This window comes from Pochonia chlamydosporia, chromosome 1 (genome assembly GCF_001653235.2).
Source record: "Pochonia chlamydosporia 170 chromosome 1, whole genome shotgun sequence".
NCBI classification, from domain to species: Eukaryota; Fungi; Ascomycota; class Sordariomycetes; order Hypocreales; family Clavicipitaceae; genus Pochonia; species Pochonia chlamydosporia.
In genome coordinates, this window is record NC_035790.1 from 2,808,581 (window position 1) to 2,827,642 (window position 19,062).

The 19,062-nt window shown below is 52.1% G+C and overlaps 5 protein-coding genes across 5 annotated transcripts; 2 read left to right on the forward strand and 3 right to left on the reverse strand.

Moving 5' to 3' along the window:
* Nucleotides 1-5,145: 5,145 nt before the first annotated feature.
* On the forward strand, nucleotides 5,146-6,855 carry VFPPC_12869 (HLH transcription factor (Hpa3); the record flags this gene model as incomplete). The annotated part of the gene is made up of 3 exons (XM_018290646.1): nucleotides 5,146-5,305; nucleotides 5,461-6,450; nucleotides 6,518-6,855. 3 exons carry the CDS (start codon nucleotides 5,146-5,148, stop codon nucleotides 6,853-6,855), a joined length of 1,488 nt encoding a protein of 495 aa, XP_018148929.1.
* Nucleotides 6,856-9,451: 2,596 nt separating this feature from the next.
* VFPPC_12870 (C6 zinc finger domain-containing protein) lies at nucleotides 9,452-11,386 on the forward strand (the record flags this gene model as incomplete). The annotated part of the gene is made up of 4 exons (XM_018290647.1): nucleotides 9,452-10,828; nucleotides 10,910-10,997; nucleotides 11,058-11,253; nucleotides 11,308-11,386. The coding sequence occupies 4 exons, from the start codon at nucleotides 9,452-9,454 to the stop codon at nucleotides 11,384-11,386; spliced, it is 1,740 nt and encodes a 579-aa protein (XP_018148930.1).
* A 337-nt stretch (nucleotides 11,387-11,723) lies between these two features.
* Nucleotides 11,724-12,865, reverse strand: VFPPC_00711 (alcohol dehydrogenase; the record flags this gene model as incomplete). The annotated part of the gene is made up of 2 exons (XM_018280679.1): nucleotides 11,724-11,912; nucleotides 11,966-12,865. The coding sequence occupies 2 exons, from the start codon at nucleotides 12,863-12,865 to the stop codon at nucleotides 11,724-11,726; spliced, it is 1,089 nt and encodes a 362-aa protein (XP_018148931.1).
* Nucleotides 12,866-14,093: 1,228 nt separating this feature from the next.
* On the reverse strand, nucleotides 14,094-14,447 carry VFPPC_12871 (hypothetical protein; the record flags this gene model as incomplete). The annotated part of the gene is made up of 1 exon (XM_018290648.1): nucleotides 14,094-14,447. One exon carries the CDS (start codon nucleotides 14,445-14,447, stop codon nucleotides 14,094-14,096), a length of 354 nt encoding a protein of 117 aa, XP_018148932.1.
* A 252-nt stretch (nucleotides 14,448-14,699) lies between these two features.
* Nucleotides 14,700-16,943, reverse strand: VFPPC_00712 (AMP-binding enzyme; the record flags this gene model as incomplete). The annotated part of the gene is made up of 3 exons (XM_018280680.1): nucleotides 14,700-14,802; nucleotides 14,868-16,455; nucleotides 16,520-16,943. 3 exons carry the CDS (start codon nucleotides 16,941-16,943, stop codon nucleotides 14,700-14,702), a joined length of 2,115 nt encoding a protein of 704 aa, XP_018148933.1.
* Between the last annotated feature and the right edge of the window lie 2,119 nt (nucleotides 16,944-19,062).

Here is a 19,062-nt window from a genome sequence, read left to right on the forward strand (position 1 = left end):
ATTGCCAGTAACATTGATGCAAACAAGGACAGAGACGCCGCCGCAAGGAGCCTGACATTGTTTGGAGTGACCTCTTATTGATCGAAACGCCGGCAATTTGAATTCATAGGCAGCCGCCTGTTTACAGAAGAGCACCACTGGGACTCTCATTTCTCCTAACAGTTGGCGCAAGGATACAAAGAGTTTGTGCTTCACGGAAGCAGCAAAACAAGCTGGGTACGACCTCAGTGTCATACTACTCGTAGCGGCAAATGACAGAAGAGAAAACCGCTGTGGCCAAAACATCTCCTTGGTCCATCATCACGCCGAATATTGACCTGACCAACTGACCCTGCTCACTCATCCTTGCGGTCATGGTGGGATAATGCAGGAACTTGCTCTCAAGGCGTTCACAACCCCACCAAACTATTTCATCCTTGGGTCCAGTGATATGTTCATATCACTTGCTAGATCCAGGGGTTGTCAATCTGGAGAGGCATTTCCATGTTCTCTGCTGGCAACGCGTAACAATGAGCGAACATGTCATAATCCTGTGACCTCCTGTAAAGAGTACGGGGCACAGTAGTGCCCAGACAATCAAAGGCCAGCAACACAAAGCCGCCATATAAGGACCTCGATTTGACCATCTCGCAGGCCAAGCACCTCACCCACAGCCGCCGTCTGCTTTTTCAGGTATTGATTGCCCCTTCAGCCGTCAGCCACGAGCACACATCAGGCCCAAACCAGCGAACGCCGACTGGAGCATCAGCCAGCCATTTGGCCCATCTTGCCCCGTAACGAGTACCACACTCGGGGACCTCTCTTGGCTCTCATGCCTGACGGTTGCCGGAACCAGCGCCATCTCGGGAGGACTGCGGCCCAGCCAGCCAGAAGCTTGTCACGCATCCTTGTCGGCTGGTCCTGGTCGTTGCCATGCCTCAGGCCCCACGTTGGAACCCCCATTCGCAAAGCTTTGGGCCACGGTCACCGGCTCCATATTGCTTGACGAGTAGCAACCGCCAGATCTCTCCCATCCGAATCGCGGCTGCCTGTTCTTTCGTACGAGACAACTGGAAAGGCTAGTCGTGGCGAGGCGCCCAGTCGCTGGGAATGGGTGCCCTCCCTGGGCTCTGTGATCAGGGGTCAGCTACGGAGGATTAGACAACCATCCCACAGGTCTCTAGCAATGGCCCCGTAAGCCAAGCATTTTTGCGGGTATTTAGCTTTGTCGTAGTGGGCTGCCCTCGCGGTCCCCATGTGGCTATACTTTTTGTTTTCTTTTTCCTTTCCAATTTCATGGCCTCCTTCGGGTGGATTTTGGCTCCTTGGCTCGACGGACAACCCTCCAGGATGGTTACGTATTCTATTGCAAATGGACTCGGACGCTACGTGCAATACCGATTCGGAGCATACACTTCCAGCTTGCTATGTGCAAGGCACCATGTCGCGTTTGAGCACGGGTTTGAAGAGTCTGGTACTCTGTGGCTTGTCGCCATCGCCGTCGCCGTCACCGTCGCCTGGACCGTAACTTGTCGTGATGGTGGAGGAAGTGTTTTTTTTATTTTTTTTATGTAGTCTCTTTATTTACGCCGGCCATGTCCGCCAAGTGGCCGTTGCAATCTTCTGAGCCCTCAGAGATGAGTTCTGCCAGGTTGGGCATGTCGTTGCGCTTGTGGTCGGCGCTGGCTCCGTTTCCGATTCTGTTTATGGTTCTCATCGCTGGGTTGTCATCAACCTTTTGTCTGCGGCGTTTCGGTGCCCACGTTTGCCGCCATGTCGAGCTGGTTGTGCCAGTGCCACGCCGGGACTGAAATGCCACGCCACCATGAGGACAGAAGGCCACGCCACGACACATCCTGCTGGCACCCCCCTGGTACATGGCTCTCCCTGGAGATGCCTGGGATGAACACCCCCGAAGTCTTTCGGTAGCGAACGGGACATTCGTTCAACATGGTGCAAATGGCATGAACCGGCCACAATCAACCACTCGTGGGGTGTCCATCACCAGAGGAAGGGGGGCGTCTCCGTACTCAAGTCGTGGCTCTCAGGCATGGTCAGCATCTGGCGGGCACATCCATGTTCACTCGTTGCTCATGTTCCATGCTCCATGCAGGCACAGCAGTAGCGCCCACTGAGAAGGATCGATTGGGTGACCCGCGAGGGACATCTGAGCGAGGAACAATGTTTGCATTATTTCAGCATCGGGCTGACTTATGCTTACGGCTGGCATAACATGGGTGGCTGCACAGTACAAATGATTTTGCATTCAGCAATGTTGGAAAGTGTCGGAGATATTCGACGTCCTGCTTACTTGTTGATCATGGTTGATGAACGAGGGCACGGGGGGTCCGGCCGGCGCCGACGTCTAGGATGCTGGGAAGTATAACTGGACTGAACCTTGTTTACTCCGTATGTCCCCCCTTTCTTTTGCGCGAGATTGACCGCTGATAGTCATTGCCGCGCGGGCTTGGGCTTCGTGGTGGCACCCAGAGACCGTACGGAAGGCCTTGTGAGGATGCCAGGAATAGGAGGAGTGTTTGACTGTGGAGGAGAATGGAAAATGGAAATGGTGAGTAACAACGGACCAGTGTCCCGTCCCAGCCTGGCCCAACCTGGTTGTATTGACATTACAACATTGAAGCGTAATAAACTGCCTGCCCCGGCATTGCCCAGCCCGCCAGCGCGAGCCACGAGGGACCGGCTGACAAGGCCTGTACTTTGGGTCGCAAGCCATTTGATCCATTTGGGGCATCCTCAACTGCAGCTAGCAATGGCTCTAGCGCAGCCCGGCGCTGGGTCTGGCACTCGTGGCGTGGCGCTCCCGCTAATCCACAACAGACCCATCAACGGATCCCCGTTCCCCGTCTCTTCCGCCCCCCGGCTCTCTCCTGGTTTCTGTACATTCGTTTTGCTTCTCTCAACTGGACCATCCTTCATGTCCCCGGTACCTGGACCATGTGGTAACGCCCAGCGGTGGCGTGGCACGGCATCAGCCAAGTGTGAGTAGAGAGTACTACAAAGACAGAACAGGCGGCGCAAAGGGGCATGGAAGGGCGAGGGTGCTCAGTGCTTGACTGCACATGCCTCTGTCCTTTTCTCTCTCTCTCTCACTGTGTGTGTGTCTGGTGAGTGCGTGGGTGTGCGCACACAGAAATGCCACATGGTATTACCAGACGGCGACATGTACCAGATTGCACTCGTTCATGACTTCCGCTGCAGTCTTGTCTGGCCCGGTTCCATTCGCAATTCCAATGGACGGGAGGGAATCCTGTGCACCACTCGGGGACACGACTGGTACTGGAGCATTTGATCTTTTGTGGCCCAGCCCGGTTTAGTCTGGCTTTCAGGGTTCCTGCCAGGTTCTTTTGCGTTACGTTGATATTGTACTTACGGTAGTGTAAAAGCAAGCAATAAATATTGCATTATTGTAGTTTTGTTGTACAGAGAGTACGGCACAGTACAGCAGCAGGCGACAAGGCGCAGGGAGCGCTTCTCAACTTGAGCATGCGGCCATGGGCCATGGCCATATTCTTTATGCAACTTAGAATGAACATTGGAGGTGGGGGGGACTTGTTGAGTACTGGATTGAATTGAATGCACATGGCAGCATCTCTGTGCAACCTGACGGTGCTTTCGGAGGGAGCTGGGCGTACAATGATGATCATGTTCATGTTCATGTTCCCCAAGTGCTCGCGTTCGTTCGCCATTCGCCTTTATCGTCTTGGGGTCAGGTCTGTCTGTTCTGCAGCCGGGCCATCCCCTCCAGTTTCTGGCTGGTCTTGGTTCTTGTCCTCACAACCAGGGCTTGGCCAGGCTGGGCTGCACAGCACAGCACAGCACAGCAACACTGAGAGTCTGTCTGGTCAATGGTATTCCTTACAGAGTAGTTGTGGGAGTATTTGCAGTGTCTGGCCTGGTTTTGTCTGGCTCTGTCTGGCTCTGTCTGGCCTTGTCTGGTCTGGCCTTGTCTGGTCTGGTCTGGTCTGGTCTGGTCTGGTCTGGCAGTTGAGTCCACTCACACTCGGGCTCACACATGCACCCACCAGCCCAGACACCCTTGGCCATTTGATCATGTCTGGTCTGGTCTGGTCTGGATGGTACTCCATACGTTACCCTCAGAAGCTGGCCGGAAAGTACAGGTACCCACAGCATAGTGCCCATGGCCATACTCGGTGCAGCGGTTGTACACATTTCACGCCAACTTGCACCGGTACACCTACCCATCTTTTGTACACATACCCATACCCATACCCATGCCCACGCCCACGCCCACGCCCACGCCAACGCTCATACTCATACTCATACTCAAGTTCACCTCGACACTGCACTCGCTTCGACTTCCACTTCTTCGCTTGGTCCCAACCTTTCTCTCCCTCTCTCTCCCTCTCCGTCTACTACCTCTCTTTTTTCTACCTTTTCTATTCGGCCTCGAACGAAATCTAGCCCCGAACCCTCTCGTACATTCGGTTTGGCCGTTTCGCTGCTTCGAAATATCCCACCGAAAAACCCACCCACGAGGGTGGTGCACTCTCTTAACACTTTAAGCGGCAACTCGACTTCCAAAGTTGCTTCCAAGCTCCTTTGCGCGTACCACCTCCCAACGGCGCAAACACAACAACACCTGTGATCGCTCAGTCAATTGTACCGTATTCGAAGTAGGAATCCCCCTTCTCGGGTCTGTATTCTCGATAAGCAATTTTGCCTCGTCGACGTCTCAAGCGTTGAGGTCTTTTTTCATCCGCCACTCCTCGTTCCAGGTGCACCAGTTCTCCGTGGCCCAAGTGCCCTTTCCAACAGCGCCAACTTTATTCAACGACTCGAGCAAACCCGTCGCACACGCCCCTCTGTCCGTCGACGAGTTATGTGGATTGTCCGAAGCGTCAAACAATAGCCCTCGGCCTTTTTTATATTCAGCATCGTCATTGTCCTCCATCTCGCACCTCGGCTCACCTCCGACCAGATCGCTCGAGCGGTTGCGAGAATCCAACTTTGCTGTCAGATAGTGCTTATACTCCACACGAAAAAGCTAGCGACGTCTTTGTTCCTCAGCATCCTTTACTGATCCGAATAAAACGCCCGTGAAACCGCCCAGGAAGAATCGTCCAGAAGTGGACAGCAAATTTGCCAGTCGAGCCTCCTAAGGAAGCAAAACACCAGATATCAATCATGTCAGCCATGGAGACGCAAAGTCAGCAGCCCGTTGCGCCTCCCAAAGCAGCAGGGCTGAACAATATTCTCAACAATGATGACCAACCTTCACACAACGGACCGCCTCTGCAGCTCCGGGACTCTGGCTTCTACTCGACAGCTGAGGCATCCAGCAAACGTAAGTTGTTGTGTTTTGTGTTTTGTCGCAAGTGCGAGTGGTGGCCACACGTGTAGACTTTGGTCTGTCTTGCGCTTGTTTTGTCCAAGTCTATGCGTCACCAGTGCTATCACTACTTTTGCTGGCATAGACTAACACCGCCTTGGGCACCGTAGATACATCCGCTGCCTCCTTCAATGTGAATGGACTCAGTCCGGCAGGTTCTGGCTACCAATCGTCGCTCGCAGATAAAACCCCCTCTCCAGTCGCCACAAACTTGGTCCCTCAAGCCCTTGTTTCGCCCTCAGCGAGCAACATGAGCGTTGCCTCCATGGTTTCGCCCACATCGCCAACCAGCGACCGAAGATTCGATCGACCGACATCAATTGAATCCCAGGGACAGAATGGCGCAACTCTCGGGGAGAATCTCGCTGCTGGCGGCGGTCCAAGGCGCGAGAGTGTCGATAGCAGAATTAACCAGGGCATCAGCGATATGCGCCTGGGGTCGTCGCCCTACGCTAGCAACAATCAGTCCACCAGCTCCATCCAAAATACTCTGCATTCACAACGGAACCCTCGACCTGGTCTGGAAGCCCTATCCGTACACAGAATTTCCAATGGCTATCAACCCAGCGCGGAACGCAACCCTGTTGAGCCCAAGGTCATCAAGACTGCCCCTGCGATTACTGGCCCTGCAACTGGACACATTGCCAGAGCTGCCGAGCCGACCAAGGGTCAAGCATGGGCGTTTCCCGAAGAAGAGATCCAGCGGGTTGGACCGCCTGTTCACTACGATGACTCTCGCCGTAGCAGCATCACCGAGTCCATTGCGAGCAGCCAATTCACCACCGAATCAAGATTACCTCCTGGCCAACGGAGACTCGAGGATGGCGCCGAGTATGCTCGCATGTCGACCGCCTCCAACGACTTCCCCCCTGTCCACCACCATACCATGCAACACAAGCAGTTGAGCGATCTTCAGGCCGAAGAAGGCTCTGGCCCCCCCGGGTCTCAGCCATATAGCCGCACCCCTGAGCTGAGAGTAAGTCACAAGCTCGCCGAACGCAAGCGCCGTACAGAAATGAAGGAGCTGTTTGATCAATTAAGAGACTTGATGCCGCAAGAACGTGGATCAAAGGCATCAAAATGGGAAATTTTGACAAAGGGTACGTATTTTGTTGCCTCTGGTTTTCCTGTCTGCCATTATGCGGCCCGACTAACTGTAACTACTAGCCATTGCTGAACACCAGCGGCAAAATGACCACATTCGCGCCCTTCAGTCCCACTACAACACGGCCGCGTCAGAGAATGAACTGCTGCGGCGTGAATTACAGACCCTTCGCATGGAACTTGGCCCAACCGGTGGTGCTGCCCAACAACAAGGACCTCCTCCCCCACCACCTTCACAGAGCTCACAGCCGCCTCCGGCATCATATGGCGCCGACCCGTATTCCAATGCCAACAGAACCGAATTGCCACCACTGCGATCCCTTCACAACGGACCAGAGTCCATGACTGGAGTCCAATACGATGCCCCTCGGGTCAATGGCTATCGACAGGAACGATACTAGCATGGTCAGGACCTGTTGTACCATTGGCACGATGTCTCATCTATTCATTTTACGACAAATTCGACACACAACGACTTGCTCGAGTAATTTCCCTATGTTGATCACATTTTTCGTTTCTGCTTTACTGTTACATTTGCCACGGAGCAAATGCACGATTTCACGACAGGTGGTAAGGGCACGCACGTCCTATACAGAATCCACCGCTTCGCTAATGCCGGAAAGAAACAATTCCGGCGGACGCACTGTTTTCATCATCGAACCTCTATCTGGGGCCTAGAAGGCTTCATTTTGTGTTACTAGATGCATCCTTTTGCACTACTTGATTTCGCTGGTTTCTTTTCTAGGGGAATTCTTTTCATCTTTTGGCCCCTCAGCCTCGTGGGCTGATTGTACAACTACTGCTGGCGGGTGGCCAACTTGGGTGTTGTTTTTGGCAACTGCTATTTTGTTTTATATTGGCATTTCCCGCGGCCATCACTTTTGTATCAGTCTTTGTTTGTTTTTGATTTCGGGCCTGCCGTTGCCGCTGTTTCACTCGATACGAAGTGACCTGCGTATTCCGATTCCATTGGACACGGTCGCAGTCAACATCGCAGCATCATGGCTTGCCGCCTTAGACGACGGGTGGAACCAAGCCGTTTTATCGCTTGCGAAAACAGACGCCTGCATCCCGAGCTGCATCCGGGGTTGCATGACCAGGTTACGTAATGCCCTCGGCACCACCATCCCCGCAGAAAGATTTGGAATTGGCATTTTCGTTCTTCGGGCGTCTTGCCAAGGGGTGACGAGCAAGGACCACGTGGAGTGAGGTGGTGAAGGGGGAGAGGAGTCTCGAGTATGCAGATTCGCGTGTGGCTGTATATACCCAACTGTTAGAGAGAACTAGATTCGGAAGTGGATGAGCAGAAGGTGTGAAAAAGCGCTTGTTTCAGAAAGCCTACTTTGTTAAATGTTTTTCTGTTATTTCCGTTCGTTCTGTTGCTTTTTGCTTGGATTTGGTCAGGGAAATAAGGTTTTCGGATGCGATGCGAAAAATTTTTGCGGAGCTGGCGTCAGCAGGTTGTGAGAGTTAGTTTAGGGTCCTCTGGCTGTGAATAGTCGGGGCTATATCAAGAATTAATTGACAGACTTTACATGTTATGGTTGAACGTTGTACTGTGTGACTGATATTGAGCAAGGCTTGGATCTACACTTTGTTGATAAGGGTTCTCACCTGGACATCGATGAACGGACTTGGAGGCAATGTTGCTTGTCTGGGTATCCATCCCTTTGAGTGCGCAAGGTACAGGCGAAGTCGCAAACTAGGATGTTAGCCAATAACATATCCCGAATTTAGCAGTATATACTACCTGTCCATCTCACCAGTAAGAGAGAGGTGCTGCTAAATTTTGCCTGGTACATCTTCGATGCCGTTAGATAATGCAAGATTTAGTTAGAAGATGCTTAGCAGGGCAGATACTTTGCCTGCACCTTCGCGCACTCCAAGGGTTAGTGCAGCGGCCCCAGCAACAAGGGCGGATAAGTATATGAGAAAGGCAACGTCATGTAAGGACTGTGCTGAATCTGGTGGTAATCTAGATCGCCAAAACCATATACCATGACGGACCTTGGTCCCCTCAGCTCTGTTTGCTGTGTGAATGCTGAATTTCAAAGGGCTTAGGCAGAGGGCAAGAACTTAATCTTGAAATCCCGAGCTTGCTGCGACGCCCAGCCTGGTTCGATCAATGCTTTAATGCCGACAACCAGCGGCAGTTTGGTCCAAGACTACTTGTTGATCAGCTCAGATCGAATCATTGGCGCGGAGATAAGATACGTCCAGTCCGTGCATCTAAATTCTTCCCGGATGGAAGCCGATCGTCCTTGTACCACCGCCCCGGATCGTTTCGCCCAGTAATATCAACGAACCCTTCTCTCGGCAATCTCCAAAATTAACGATCAACAGCTCTCAAACCCGTTCATGTTAAGCCATCTCATGCTGTCCTGGCAAAGCGGACTTGGGTTGCGGAGTTTCGGAGCCGTTGAGGACCCCGTATTCCTCCGTGCGGACTTTGTCGTTCGAGATTGCGGACTTTGGCACCCGGAGACGGCGCTGAGTGGCCGCTAACGAGAGTCATGTCAGCTGTGGAAGGGGTCCCATGCACGCGGGTAGGGGGAATTTGTGGACTTTTGGCACCAGGATGGCTTTTTTGCTGACAATTCGAGCATGTGTCTTGTTGAAATTCAGTGTTTGGAGTAGGCGGCGACGCTGATGAGGCGGCCAGAGCCACTAACAAGGTCTGGGCAAACGGATTGACTCGACCGTTTTGCTTTTACTGGGAACAAAGTGTCCTGAAGACCAACGGAATTGAGAAAAGAGAGCGGTTTCTTCGCTTCTTCATAACTCTTTGACGCTTTGATGTCCAATGCTGCTTTACGAGCTGCAACAAGTTGACAGGATTTTGTTGTTCCCTTTGGTTTTGCCAAGTACAAGCTAGACCGCGCCTGCCCAGTTGGGACACTCGACATACTTTGGCAGGTGGGACCGCCGCTTTCAACGTCTACTCACTCACTCATTCACATTCACTCACTCAACTTTAAACAAACCTCGTCGCCCATCATGAACGGCATGAAACGATCATGGGAGGACATGGACACCGCCGCTGTCATGGACTCCTTTGCAGCAACGTTTGGAAATCATAATCACAATCATAACCACAACCACAACCGGGAACATGACCACGACCACGGCAGCGTCACCATCACCACAGATGGCACCAGACTCGATGACAAGGCGTCGGCCGCTTCGCGCCAAAAGAGCTGCAACGCTTGTGTGAGGGGCAAGAGACGCTGTGACAAGCGCACGCCTCAGTGTAGCCGGTGCTTGGCCAAGGGTTTGGGCTGCGTCTACCAGAAATTGCCTCCAGGCGCATCCGCGGCCTGCAATAATGAGCAGTCATCATCGTCCACCGGAGCCTCCGCGGCCAACCTCACCTCCTCGTCTTCCTCCGCCACAGAGTCCGCAAGACCGCTGGGCTCGATAAACGGCTCGTGCCCTGCCTCCGCGGCCGCAGGGAGCGCTGCTGGAGCTGGAGGGGTTCACACCGTCTCTTCTTCTGCCGCGAGCACTGCGTCCTGTGTCTCTGACGTGCCCGATTTTGACATGGGCTTTGACATTGACACCTTGGGTACAGATACTAGCCCCGAGAGCCTTCAAGCTGACGTTGGTGTGCCGCTGGGAAGTTCTGGCAATGGCGATGGCTCTGGCGGACTAGACTTTTCCATTGTCGACTTGATGGCTCAGACTGCCGGCACCGAACACGATATTTGGAATCTGCATCCGTTTGCCGACGCGGCGACGACAACGGATAAGTTGCATATTCCGCCCGTGCCTGCTGGTCTTTCTGCCATGGCACCGTCGTCTCTGCACAATCAGCAGCAGCAACAGCAACTGCAGCCTGTTCGTGACGTATCACTCATCAAGGACCTCGACGCCGCCTGCATGGAGATTGACCCTTTGTCTGTCCATGACCCGAGCTCTCGAATTGGCCATACCGTGGGCTTTTTGACCAGCATGCACAGCACCTTTTCACAAACGAGAGCGCTGCCCTTTATGCACCCTCGTCTCTGGGCTGGCCAATTACCCAAGGCTATCCTTGCGGCGTTTTCAGCATCATCTGCCTACGCGGCGCGCAGCCCGTCTAACAAGGGATGGACTGTTCGTCTGCTGGTTGATGCGGGTCGAGAGATTCACCGTGAGGGTGAGCGTGCCATTACCAATGAGGATAAGTTGTCTCGCGTCCAAGCTCTGTTAATTCTCAACTCCATGAGAATATTCGATGGTGATTTGGGGTTGAGGGCCGCCGCAGAAAGAGAGGTGCCAGTCATGATGTCGTGGCTGAGGGAGCTCTCTAGCATGAGGGACAACTTGGAAATGGAAGAGGGTTTGCGCGGACCGAATGGATTTGTTCGGGACAAGATACCAAAGACGTGGGAGGTACGTTGCTGCTGACTTCTCTCTCTCTCTGTCTCTCTCTGTCTCTCTCTGAGTGTCATGTCCACTAACAATGGTTTACAGAGTTGGGTATTCTTGGAGAGCGCTCGCCGCACGATATTGACGTCGTACGCCATCACATGCCTCAGCTGCATGCTCAAGTCGGAAACTCGTACGTTGATCCCATGCCAAGACCGTCCTCTGTTATTCAATCTCTAACACAAGGTGGCAGCTGATGATGAAATGTGGTGTGATGAGAACGTATTCACCGCCTCACGCCACCTCTGGGACGCAACCAACTCGGTTGAATTCTACCGCTCGTGGCGTGAGAAGCCACAATTTGTCATCCAGAATATGGTGTTTAAGGACTTTTGGATGTACGCCCGGCCGGACGACTGCGATGATTTTACGAAACTTATGCTTACATCGTGAGTGCTTCCTCCGTGAAATGGATTGGAGCAGGCTGGCTGACACGTTTGTAGGCAAGTCGGTGTTGATGCAATGCAGCATTTTATGAACGGAGATATCGCGATACCAGTGAATCCAGGGCGGGCACCCTGAGTGGACGAGAAGCTTTGAGTAATGATAATGTGCGAAATGGTTCAACGACGGAACTCACACGGACCAGATGGAAGGTGATGGTTCACGATGCAGCTGTGCCGGATTGTAGAAGGGATATTCGCCATCTGGAGGGGATTTGGCAACATATGCCGGCGCAGGATGGCTATTTCGTTTCGGACGCGGAAGCAAACGAATGGTTCTGGCGTTTTGGTAAAGGCACCGGTGTTTGTTTTATTTTGGGTATGAGAAGCGGCAACATGAGTTGGCCACAGATGTACACTATCAATACCAATTGCTCCTCATTGTCACTCCCACCATCACGCCATCATCACGTCCATCACTCCGATACCCTCCAGACCAACCTCTCTCCACTAACACTTCTATTCCGCAACTCATCCAACGCATTCTGCGCCCTCTCCACCATATCCCGTCCCTCAATCTCCCTATACTTATTCGGCTGCACGACCCCCTGCGCCAGAAGCGTCGGCACAATCTCCGGCTGCAGTTTCTCCTTGAACAGTTCATTCTACACCATACCCGTTAGCACATCGTCATCACGAAAACAAAGAATCAACTTACATCCAGGTAGAAATGCGTCCTCGCCCCCCTCACATCAACGCCCTCCGCCCATCCATCCACCTTCCCAATATCCATCTCATAAACCGGCTCCTCATCCATCGTCGCATCCCTCACAATCACAGGCAACATAACCGCCACTCTATCCCCCTTCTTAGCAATCTTCTTCAACGGCGCCAACGAGCCCCCCAGACTGCCAATACAATCCAGCACGAAACGAATCCCGTCTTCCTCCAGAATCTCACCCACCACCCCCTCGGCGCGATAATCGAAGCACCTCCGCGCACCTAGACTGCGCAAATACCCGTGATGCGCGGCACTGCTCACCGCAAGGATGTTGCTATACCCCCAATGCCGAAGGACCTGCACGGCGTATATGCCCACACTACTACTCGCACCCCATATCAAAACCCCGTCATTCTTGTTCCGCGCCTCCCAACCCTCTGGTATCGGCCAGGGAAGCTCCAGTCCCAAATCCGTAGTGGCAGTGTGGAACACCGTGCACAGATTGACATTCACCGTCGCAGCAGCCTGTTCGGAGATGCCGTCGGGAATCTTGGACGCCAGGTACGCAGGACAAGTAATGTAGTTCTGGTGATTGGCTTCTTTGCCGCCGTGGAAGGCAAACACAGATACCTTGTCCCCGATTTGGAGGCCCTTGGTGTCGCCGGGCCCGAGGGCGACGACTGTGCCGGATGCGCCGCCCGAACCAGACTGGCTTGGGTACTGGGGGATGAGAAGCCCGCCGTCTGCGCGGTGGAGGTCGAGGGGCGTTGAGGCCGTGTAGCTTACTTTGAGGGTGATTTCGCCCGTGGATGGAGGGTGGACGGGGACGGTGATTCGGGTGAGTGGTTGTCGGGGGGCGGCGATGGCGACGGCTGTTTGGGTTTGGGGGAGGGCCATGTTGATGTGAGAGTTTGAATTTCAAGCTATGATGTTTGACTTGACTGAGCTGAGGGGTCAAGTGAGATGGTGTAAGTGTGATTGAAGTGAGTTTGAGATGACATGTGAGGTGGTTATGTCCAACGTTCTCAGTCAGGTGAACCTAGATACCAGCTGGAACGAGCTTGAACAAGATACATAGAGAGTAAACCGTACAAATAATATATTTATATACCCACTTACAACGTCATACGCAACCGTGATCCATCGTGATATTTGTAAGCCCCAGCCCTATGGAGTTGTAGCCCTCCGTGGAGCGGATCCTGCCGATCATCCCGTCAGCATCGTCGGATAAGCCGACCAAAGGGCAACACATCATCACGCCTGATTATAAATGTGCAACGACAATCAAATAGTCCATACAAGTACGCTGTGGGAAATACATGATTCATTCAAGAACAGTTGACCCAATACTGACATGCCCAACGCTTGAATTCACCGCCACGCTACTCCCCCATAATTCAATGTTACTTGATACTCAGCCTCCATGGTCACAAACCAACTCACAACCACTCCACTCACAAGTGCGCTTATAAACTCGCTTCGCATCGGCCACCGGCAGTATCGCGGATCCGTCATATGTGGTTTCAATGACACCATTTCTGAGACTGTTGAACGTAGATGACATAGAATATCTGTCACCTCTTGTTAGTTGGTTCTTGCTGAACTCAAGAACAGGACGTACCGTTTCGGCCATGTCAAACACTCTCCCACCAGCAATCGACATCATGGCCATTCCAAAGCATTGCGCCTTTGGGTTCTTCAGTGGGGACTTCCAAATTGACAAACAAGTCACACGTCGCTCGTAAACGTTGAGCAGACAGCAGTCGATCCACTTGATAGTCGTCACCAGGCTACCATATCCTTGAATCAAGCAGTACAACCGAAGGAGCCCCTAGCCACGGCTCTACACGGGCTGTTGAATATAGACACGAAGGCCAAAAAGGAACCCAAAGTAGTGACAGCGCTCAATATCTTGTCGCTAAACACCACGTCAGTACATCAATTCACGAGCCGTTGGACGTGAGACGGAGATCCATACGTTTTGCCTTGTACTCTCAATAGCTCCAACAGCTGCAAACGAAAGGAGAGCATGAACGCCGCTGTCGATGAGCCACGGGTTCGCCAACGGTGCAAAAAGGGGATGCGGTAATGCCCCAAATGAAACCATCAACGTTGCAATGGCCATCTAGTGCCGCACCTCTGAGTATTTTCGATGAGCCATAGGGCCAGCGGCGATGCGGTAGAATGCACAGACAAGGAGGACTGCAAGGAAAATCTTGGACATCCTGACGATGTAATGATGCGGAAATATCGCAAGTCCCAGCACGTACGTCACCGCAAACACCACGTGGTGAGTGCGTTGGAGAGAGCCGTAGAGTAAGAGAACAAAGTAAAGGAAGAAGGAGATAGCAAAAAGTCCGGCAGAGTAGCCTTGGAAGATTTCCATGTTCCAATTTTCTGCCACCCTCGTGGCATTGTATCCTGCCACCGAGAGCACCGAAGCACCCCAGTAGAATAGATGGTAGCGCCAGGACTGCATCTCGAGGTAGTGATGGAAAAGAAGCTAACGCTGTTGTTGTGTAGTAAGAGATGGTGAAGTGTAGGGGTTGGCGAATGGTGATGAAGAGGTGAAAAGAGGGCAACGAGTTCACGCCGCGAAGAATAACATTTTACATACAAAATCTACAAGCGGAAGGAGTAGGAGTGGCCCTGTCATATCCAACGGAAACTGCTATCACGTTCCTGCTTTGGTGCCATTCTACATTACAATCAACAACTGCGACAGTCCTTCCTACAGTTTACCCATTGTCGGCTGTCTGCTGTTAATCTCGGCATACATGCGGTCAATCTCCCCTCGAAATGCCTTGGCGGCTTGCGCTCTCTTCAATTTCAGTCTGTGTTACAGAAGCATCTACAGTCAGCATTGAAAATAGCCCGAATAGGTTGGCGTGTTACTTACGTCGGTGTCAGCAGCTCGTTGTCGACCGTAAACGGCTCAATATCGAGCAAAATGTTGGCAACATTTTCAAACTTGTTAAACTTGTTCTTCCTTCCAATCGTCTGTAGAATGTTCAAGAATTCTCGCTGGACCTTTGGATTTCTGGCTACCCGCTTCAGCGCGGCAACATCCTCTTGACTAACCGGCTGACCGAGAATTTTGGACGCAAAGGGTGCAAACGTTTCTGGGTTGATGCCAAAAATGCCAACCAAGGTAGACTCTTGGCTGTCGCCATGCACAAAAGCATTGGCTATAAGACCGCAATTTGCGGCGTATACGTTTTCAAGACGTTCAGGGGCCACGTATTCTCCCTGTGCAAGTTTCAATACATTCTTCTTGCGGTCAATAATGGTAAAGCGGCCGAGTTCGTCAACCATGGCGACGTCGCCAGTGTGAAACCACCCATCTGCCTCCATCGTCTTCTTGTTCTCTTCTTCATTTTTATAGTATCCTTTTAGCAGGATTGGCCCACGAACCAAGATCTCACCACGTGGATAAGGCTTATCGTCAACGCTGTACTGCAGCTCGGGAATAGACTCTAAGCAGATTTCAGCGACGGGGCTAGGAGGACCGACGTGTCCAGTGTCAAAATCTCCATCCAGAGGCGCCGTGATTGCTCCAGAAGTCTCTGTCATTCCGTAGGCCTGGTAGAGTCTCACTCCAAACATGGCGGACAGGAATTCTTGAACCTTTGGGTCGAGAGGCGCGCTTCCGGAGACAAGTTGGCTCGCCCGGCCAAGACCAACTTTTCCCCTGACCTTTGGTGTGAAGATTCGATCCCACAGCCAATGATGGACGGTAGCCTGACCTATTGGTAACTTCATGGACTGCATTTTAGTGTCAAGAATACGTTTGGATAACGTCCCTCTGAAGCCCTCAGCCTCAATGGTACCGGACTTGATGGCACTGTTGAATCGGTTAAACAGACGAGGCACAGAGACGAAACCTGTGGGCTGCAGGATGAGCATGTCGTCGACCAAGCCCAGAATATCTCCCCTGAAAAAGCCACAGCTAGCACCCTCGGCGAAGCCAGCATGTTCAACCAATCTCTCCATAAGATGAGCCAAGGGGAGATATGAAATCCCAACATCGGTGCTCTCCAACTTTCCTCCAATGCGGGACGCAGTGTTACCCGCAAGGGTGGCCGCGTGGGTAAGCAGGACTCCCTTGGGAGGGCCCGTCGTGCCAGAAGTATAGTTGATGGTGTAGAGGTCCTCGGGTCCGGCAGGGCGCATAGGACGGCCAGACTCCAAGCCAATCCTTTCCACCTCGCTCATTGACAAGACTTGGATACCAAGGTCCGACGCAATGGCGTTGAGGGCATCTTTCTTCGAGTATCCCTCCCTTTCGCCATGATCAAGTTCATCAATGGATATAATTAGCTTGAGGCGAGGAATGCGAGGTGCAAGCTTGAGAAGTGTTGGTACGTGTGGGAGAGAGCAGACTACGCAGGCTAGCTCGGCATGGTTGACAATGTATTCGGTCGTTTCTGGGCCAAGTGTTTCGTACAGGGAGACTGAGTAAAGGCCCTGAGACATGCAAGCGAGATCTTTGGATACGGATTATTAGCCAAGGGTGCAGTTTACTTTTTGGTACGGCTTGCGTTGACTTACCAGTGATTTGCCATTCTGGTCTATTTTGGCACCAAAGCCCAATACCATACTTGTCCTGGGGATGATTGATTCGCTGATGAAGTTCCACGAGACCAGCTCCAAAGTTCTTGCGGCGCTCAGCAACTTCGCCGTATGAAATCCACGTATACTTATTATCCCAGGTTTTCGTCTCTGGGAGCCATTTGCGAATACCCATGCAGTTGTTCTGAGGCACTCGTTGAGCAGACTCGTCAAAGAGTTGATGCATGGTTCTGATTTTAGGATCAAGCGTGCTAACCAGCGGCTTGTCCTTGACTTGCCAGTGCCTGTAAACAGGACTTCGCCCGGGTTTCTCGGTACCAGGGATTGCGACTCCATGAGGTTCTCCTGGAGGTGGCGGCTGAGCCAGCCTCTGACCCAAAAGACCAGCAGTAGAAACGACCATTTTGCTTATCAAAGGAGTCTATATGTTTCTGTTGTACGCTTTCTTGATTTTAAAAGAGAGAAGGAAGACAACACACCCCGCGTTGTCATGGAATACGAATCCCGCGTCTCTTGCTTGCTGTAAGTCGCCCGAGAAGGGGGTGGCTCAGTACGCTTCCGTCTGCGCCAAGCCAATATACCCAAGGGCCGTATAAATCAAGAATAACCTCGCCAAAAGAGGAGTGATTTTGAAAAAGACTGGCATGTACAGAGTATTAGCCTAGCACAACGAATTTCAGTAAAGTCTCTGAATCAGACGATTCAATCTCCATATTGGTGGAGCAAGCCGGCTTTGTATATTATCTTGCCTTACCCAGCAGCCGTTGAGGTCTTCCGTCAAAGACACACTCCGCCCGGTATTCTCGTCCCAAATTGTCGCTGTCCATGCTTGTGATTTGCGGGGGCTCGGCCAAATTTTTGGTTGAGCTCGTGTGTAAGACGCATAGGCTGGGCAAAACAAGGCCCAAAGAGGCAAGATTGGTTCCATGATAGCCGGAGACTTTGTGGGGGAAGGGTTGTGGAACAGTGGCTTGATCAGGACTCAGGAGCAGTGGAGGAGTCGAGTCCATGTTCATGTTGGAAGACGGAGTGGAGTGGAGTAGGCGAGTTGCACCTGGCTTCCGTCTTCCTTGGCTCTGATCCTTCTCCTCATCCGAACCCCGCGTTGTTGCTTCAGTTGCAGTATGGTAACCGAGGCAGGTGCTACCGAGGCGGCAGCATTCAATGTCAGGTTCAATGTTGTGCTGCCTTGGGCTCTGCATGGTGCTGTGAACGTTTCAATATTGGCCAAATACCGGACTTCGATGCCAATCCAGCCTCAAAGCCATACCCCAGTTGATCTTGCACCGTTGCGCTACATTCGTACTCAATGTGGACGTCCCATGATCAACTGTCGGCCTCTGGGCACTTGTCGCAATCTGAGACCGTCCCGATTTGGACTCTTGTGAGAGGATGAACCGACATCCTGGATCCCGTGTCTCACAAGGTCATGTCACGGCGACCAGTCATCCAGTCAACGATGTACAGAATCAATATTGTTGGGTCATATCTTTAAGAACCTTCAGCGCTTTATTCATCGCACTTTGAACAAGACCGGCCGTTTACTGCCAACACTATAATGGGGAGGTAGATATCACCGAGTGTTGACGCATAACACAAGACATGAACTCGAGTCGCTTGCAGAAACACTTCTTCCTACGCCTTGAATTGCATCTTTCGAGGCTCACGCTAAGGATAGACTTGGCGTCAGGTTACTTCCAGAAGTTTAAGCACCAAAGTAGCTCGAAGAACTGCGTTCCCACTAATGCGCAGCCAGTTGAACAACGGACAGGCTAATCGTTTTCTGATTGGAAACATTGAAAGTATTCAACTGATGGGATGAACCTATCAACTACTATTGGGCCGCAACTAGTCCAGAATACGATGGAAGCAACAGTAAGGACTATAAAGTGCTCCATGCCGCACCAGATCCACTTCCGTAGCTGTAGCTGAAACGTTTGCATCCACCGTCAGCAATCAAACAGACACAACGCGCGACGACCAAGACGCACATATCGCAGAAACATAGACTGCTCGATATCATTTCAACTCATTAACCCAAACACCTGCGCCAATAACCAACGACGCAAAGCATTTCATGATCGCAGGCTATTCAGGCTCATCTACCCATGCTATCATCCAGTTCATCAAATCAGCATCTCCCTCAATCCAGCCCTTCAACATCCTCCATGTCGCAAGTAAGCCACAGTAACCGCCACGACCAACAGGCGCAGCATAACAAATCATACGGCATACGGCATAACCGCAAGCCAAGCGAAGTCGTAAAATTCTGGCCTCATTCAAAGAATCAAAAACTCAAAAATCAACGCTTTCATAACCCATAACAAAATCGCCACCATTATAGTCCTTTTCCCATCCATTTACGCCCCTCCCCCAAAACATCCTTTCTCACTCAAAACTTGTGTACTCAGAACTTCGGCGGCCTCATAACCTCCGTCAGAAAGCCTGGATCCCCAAAATTAGACGTATGCTTCCCCTCTTTCGCATCCTGCCGCGAAGTAGGCGGCTTGCCCAAGTCAGAC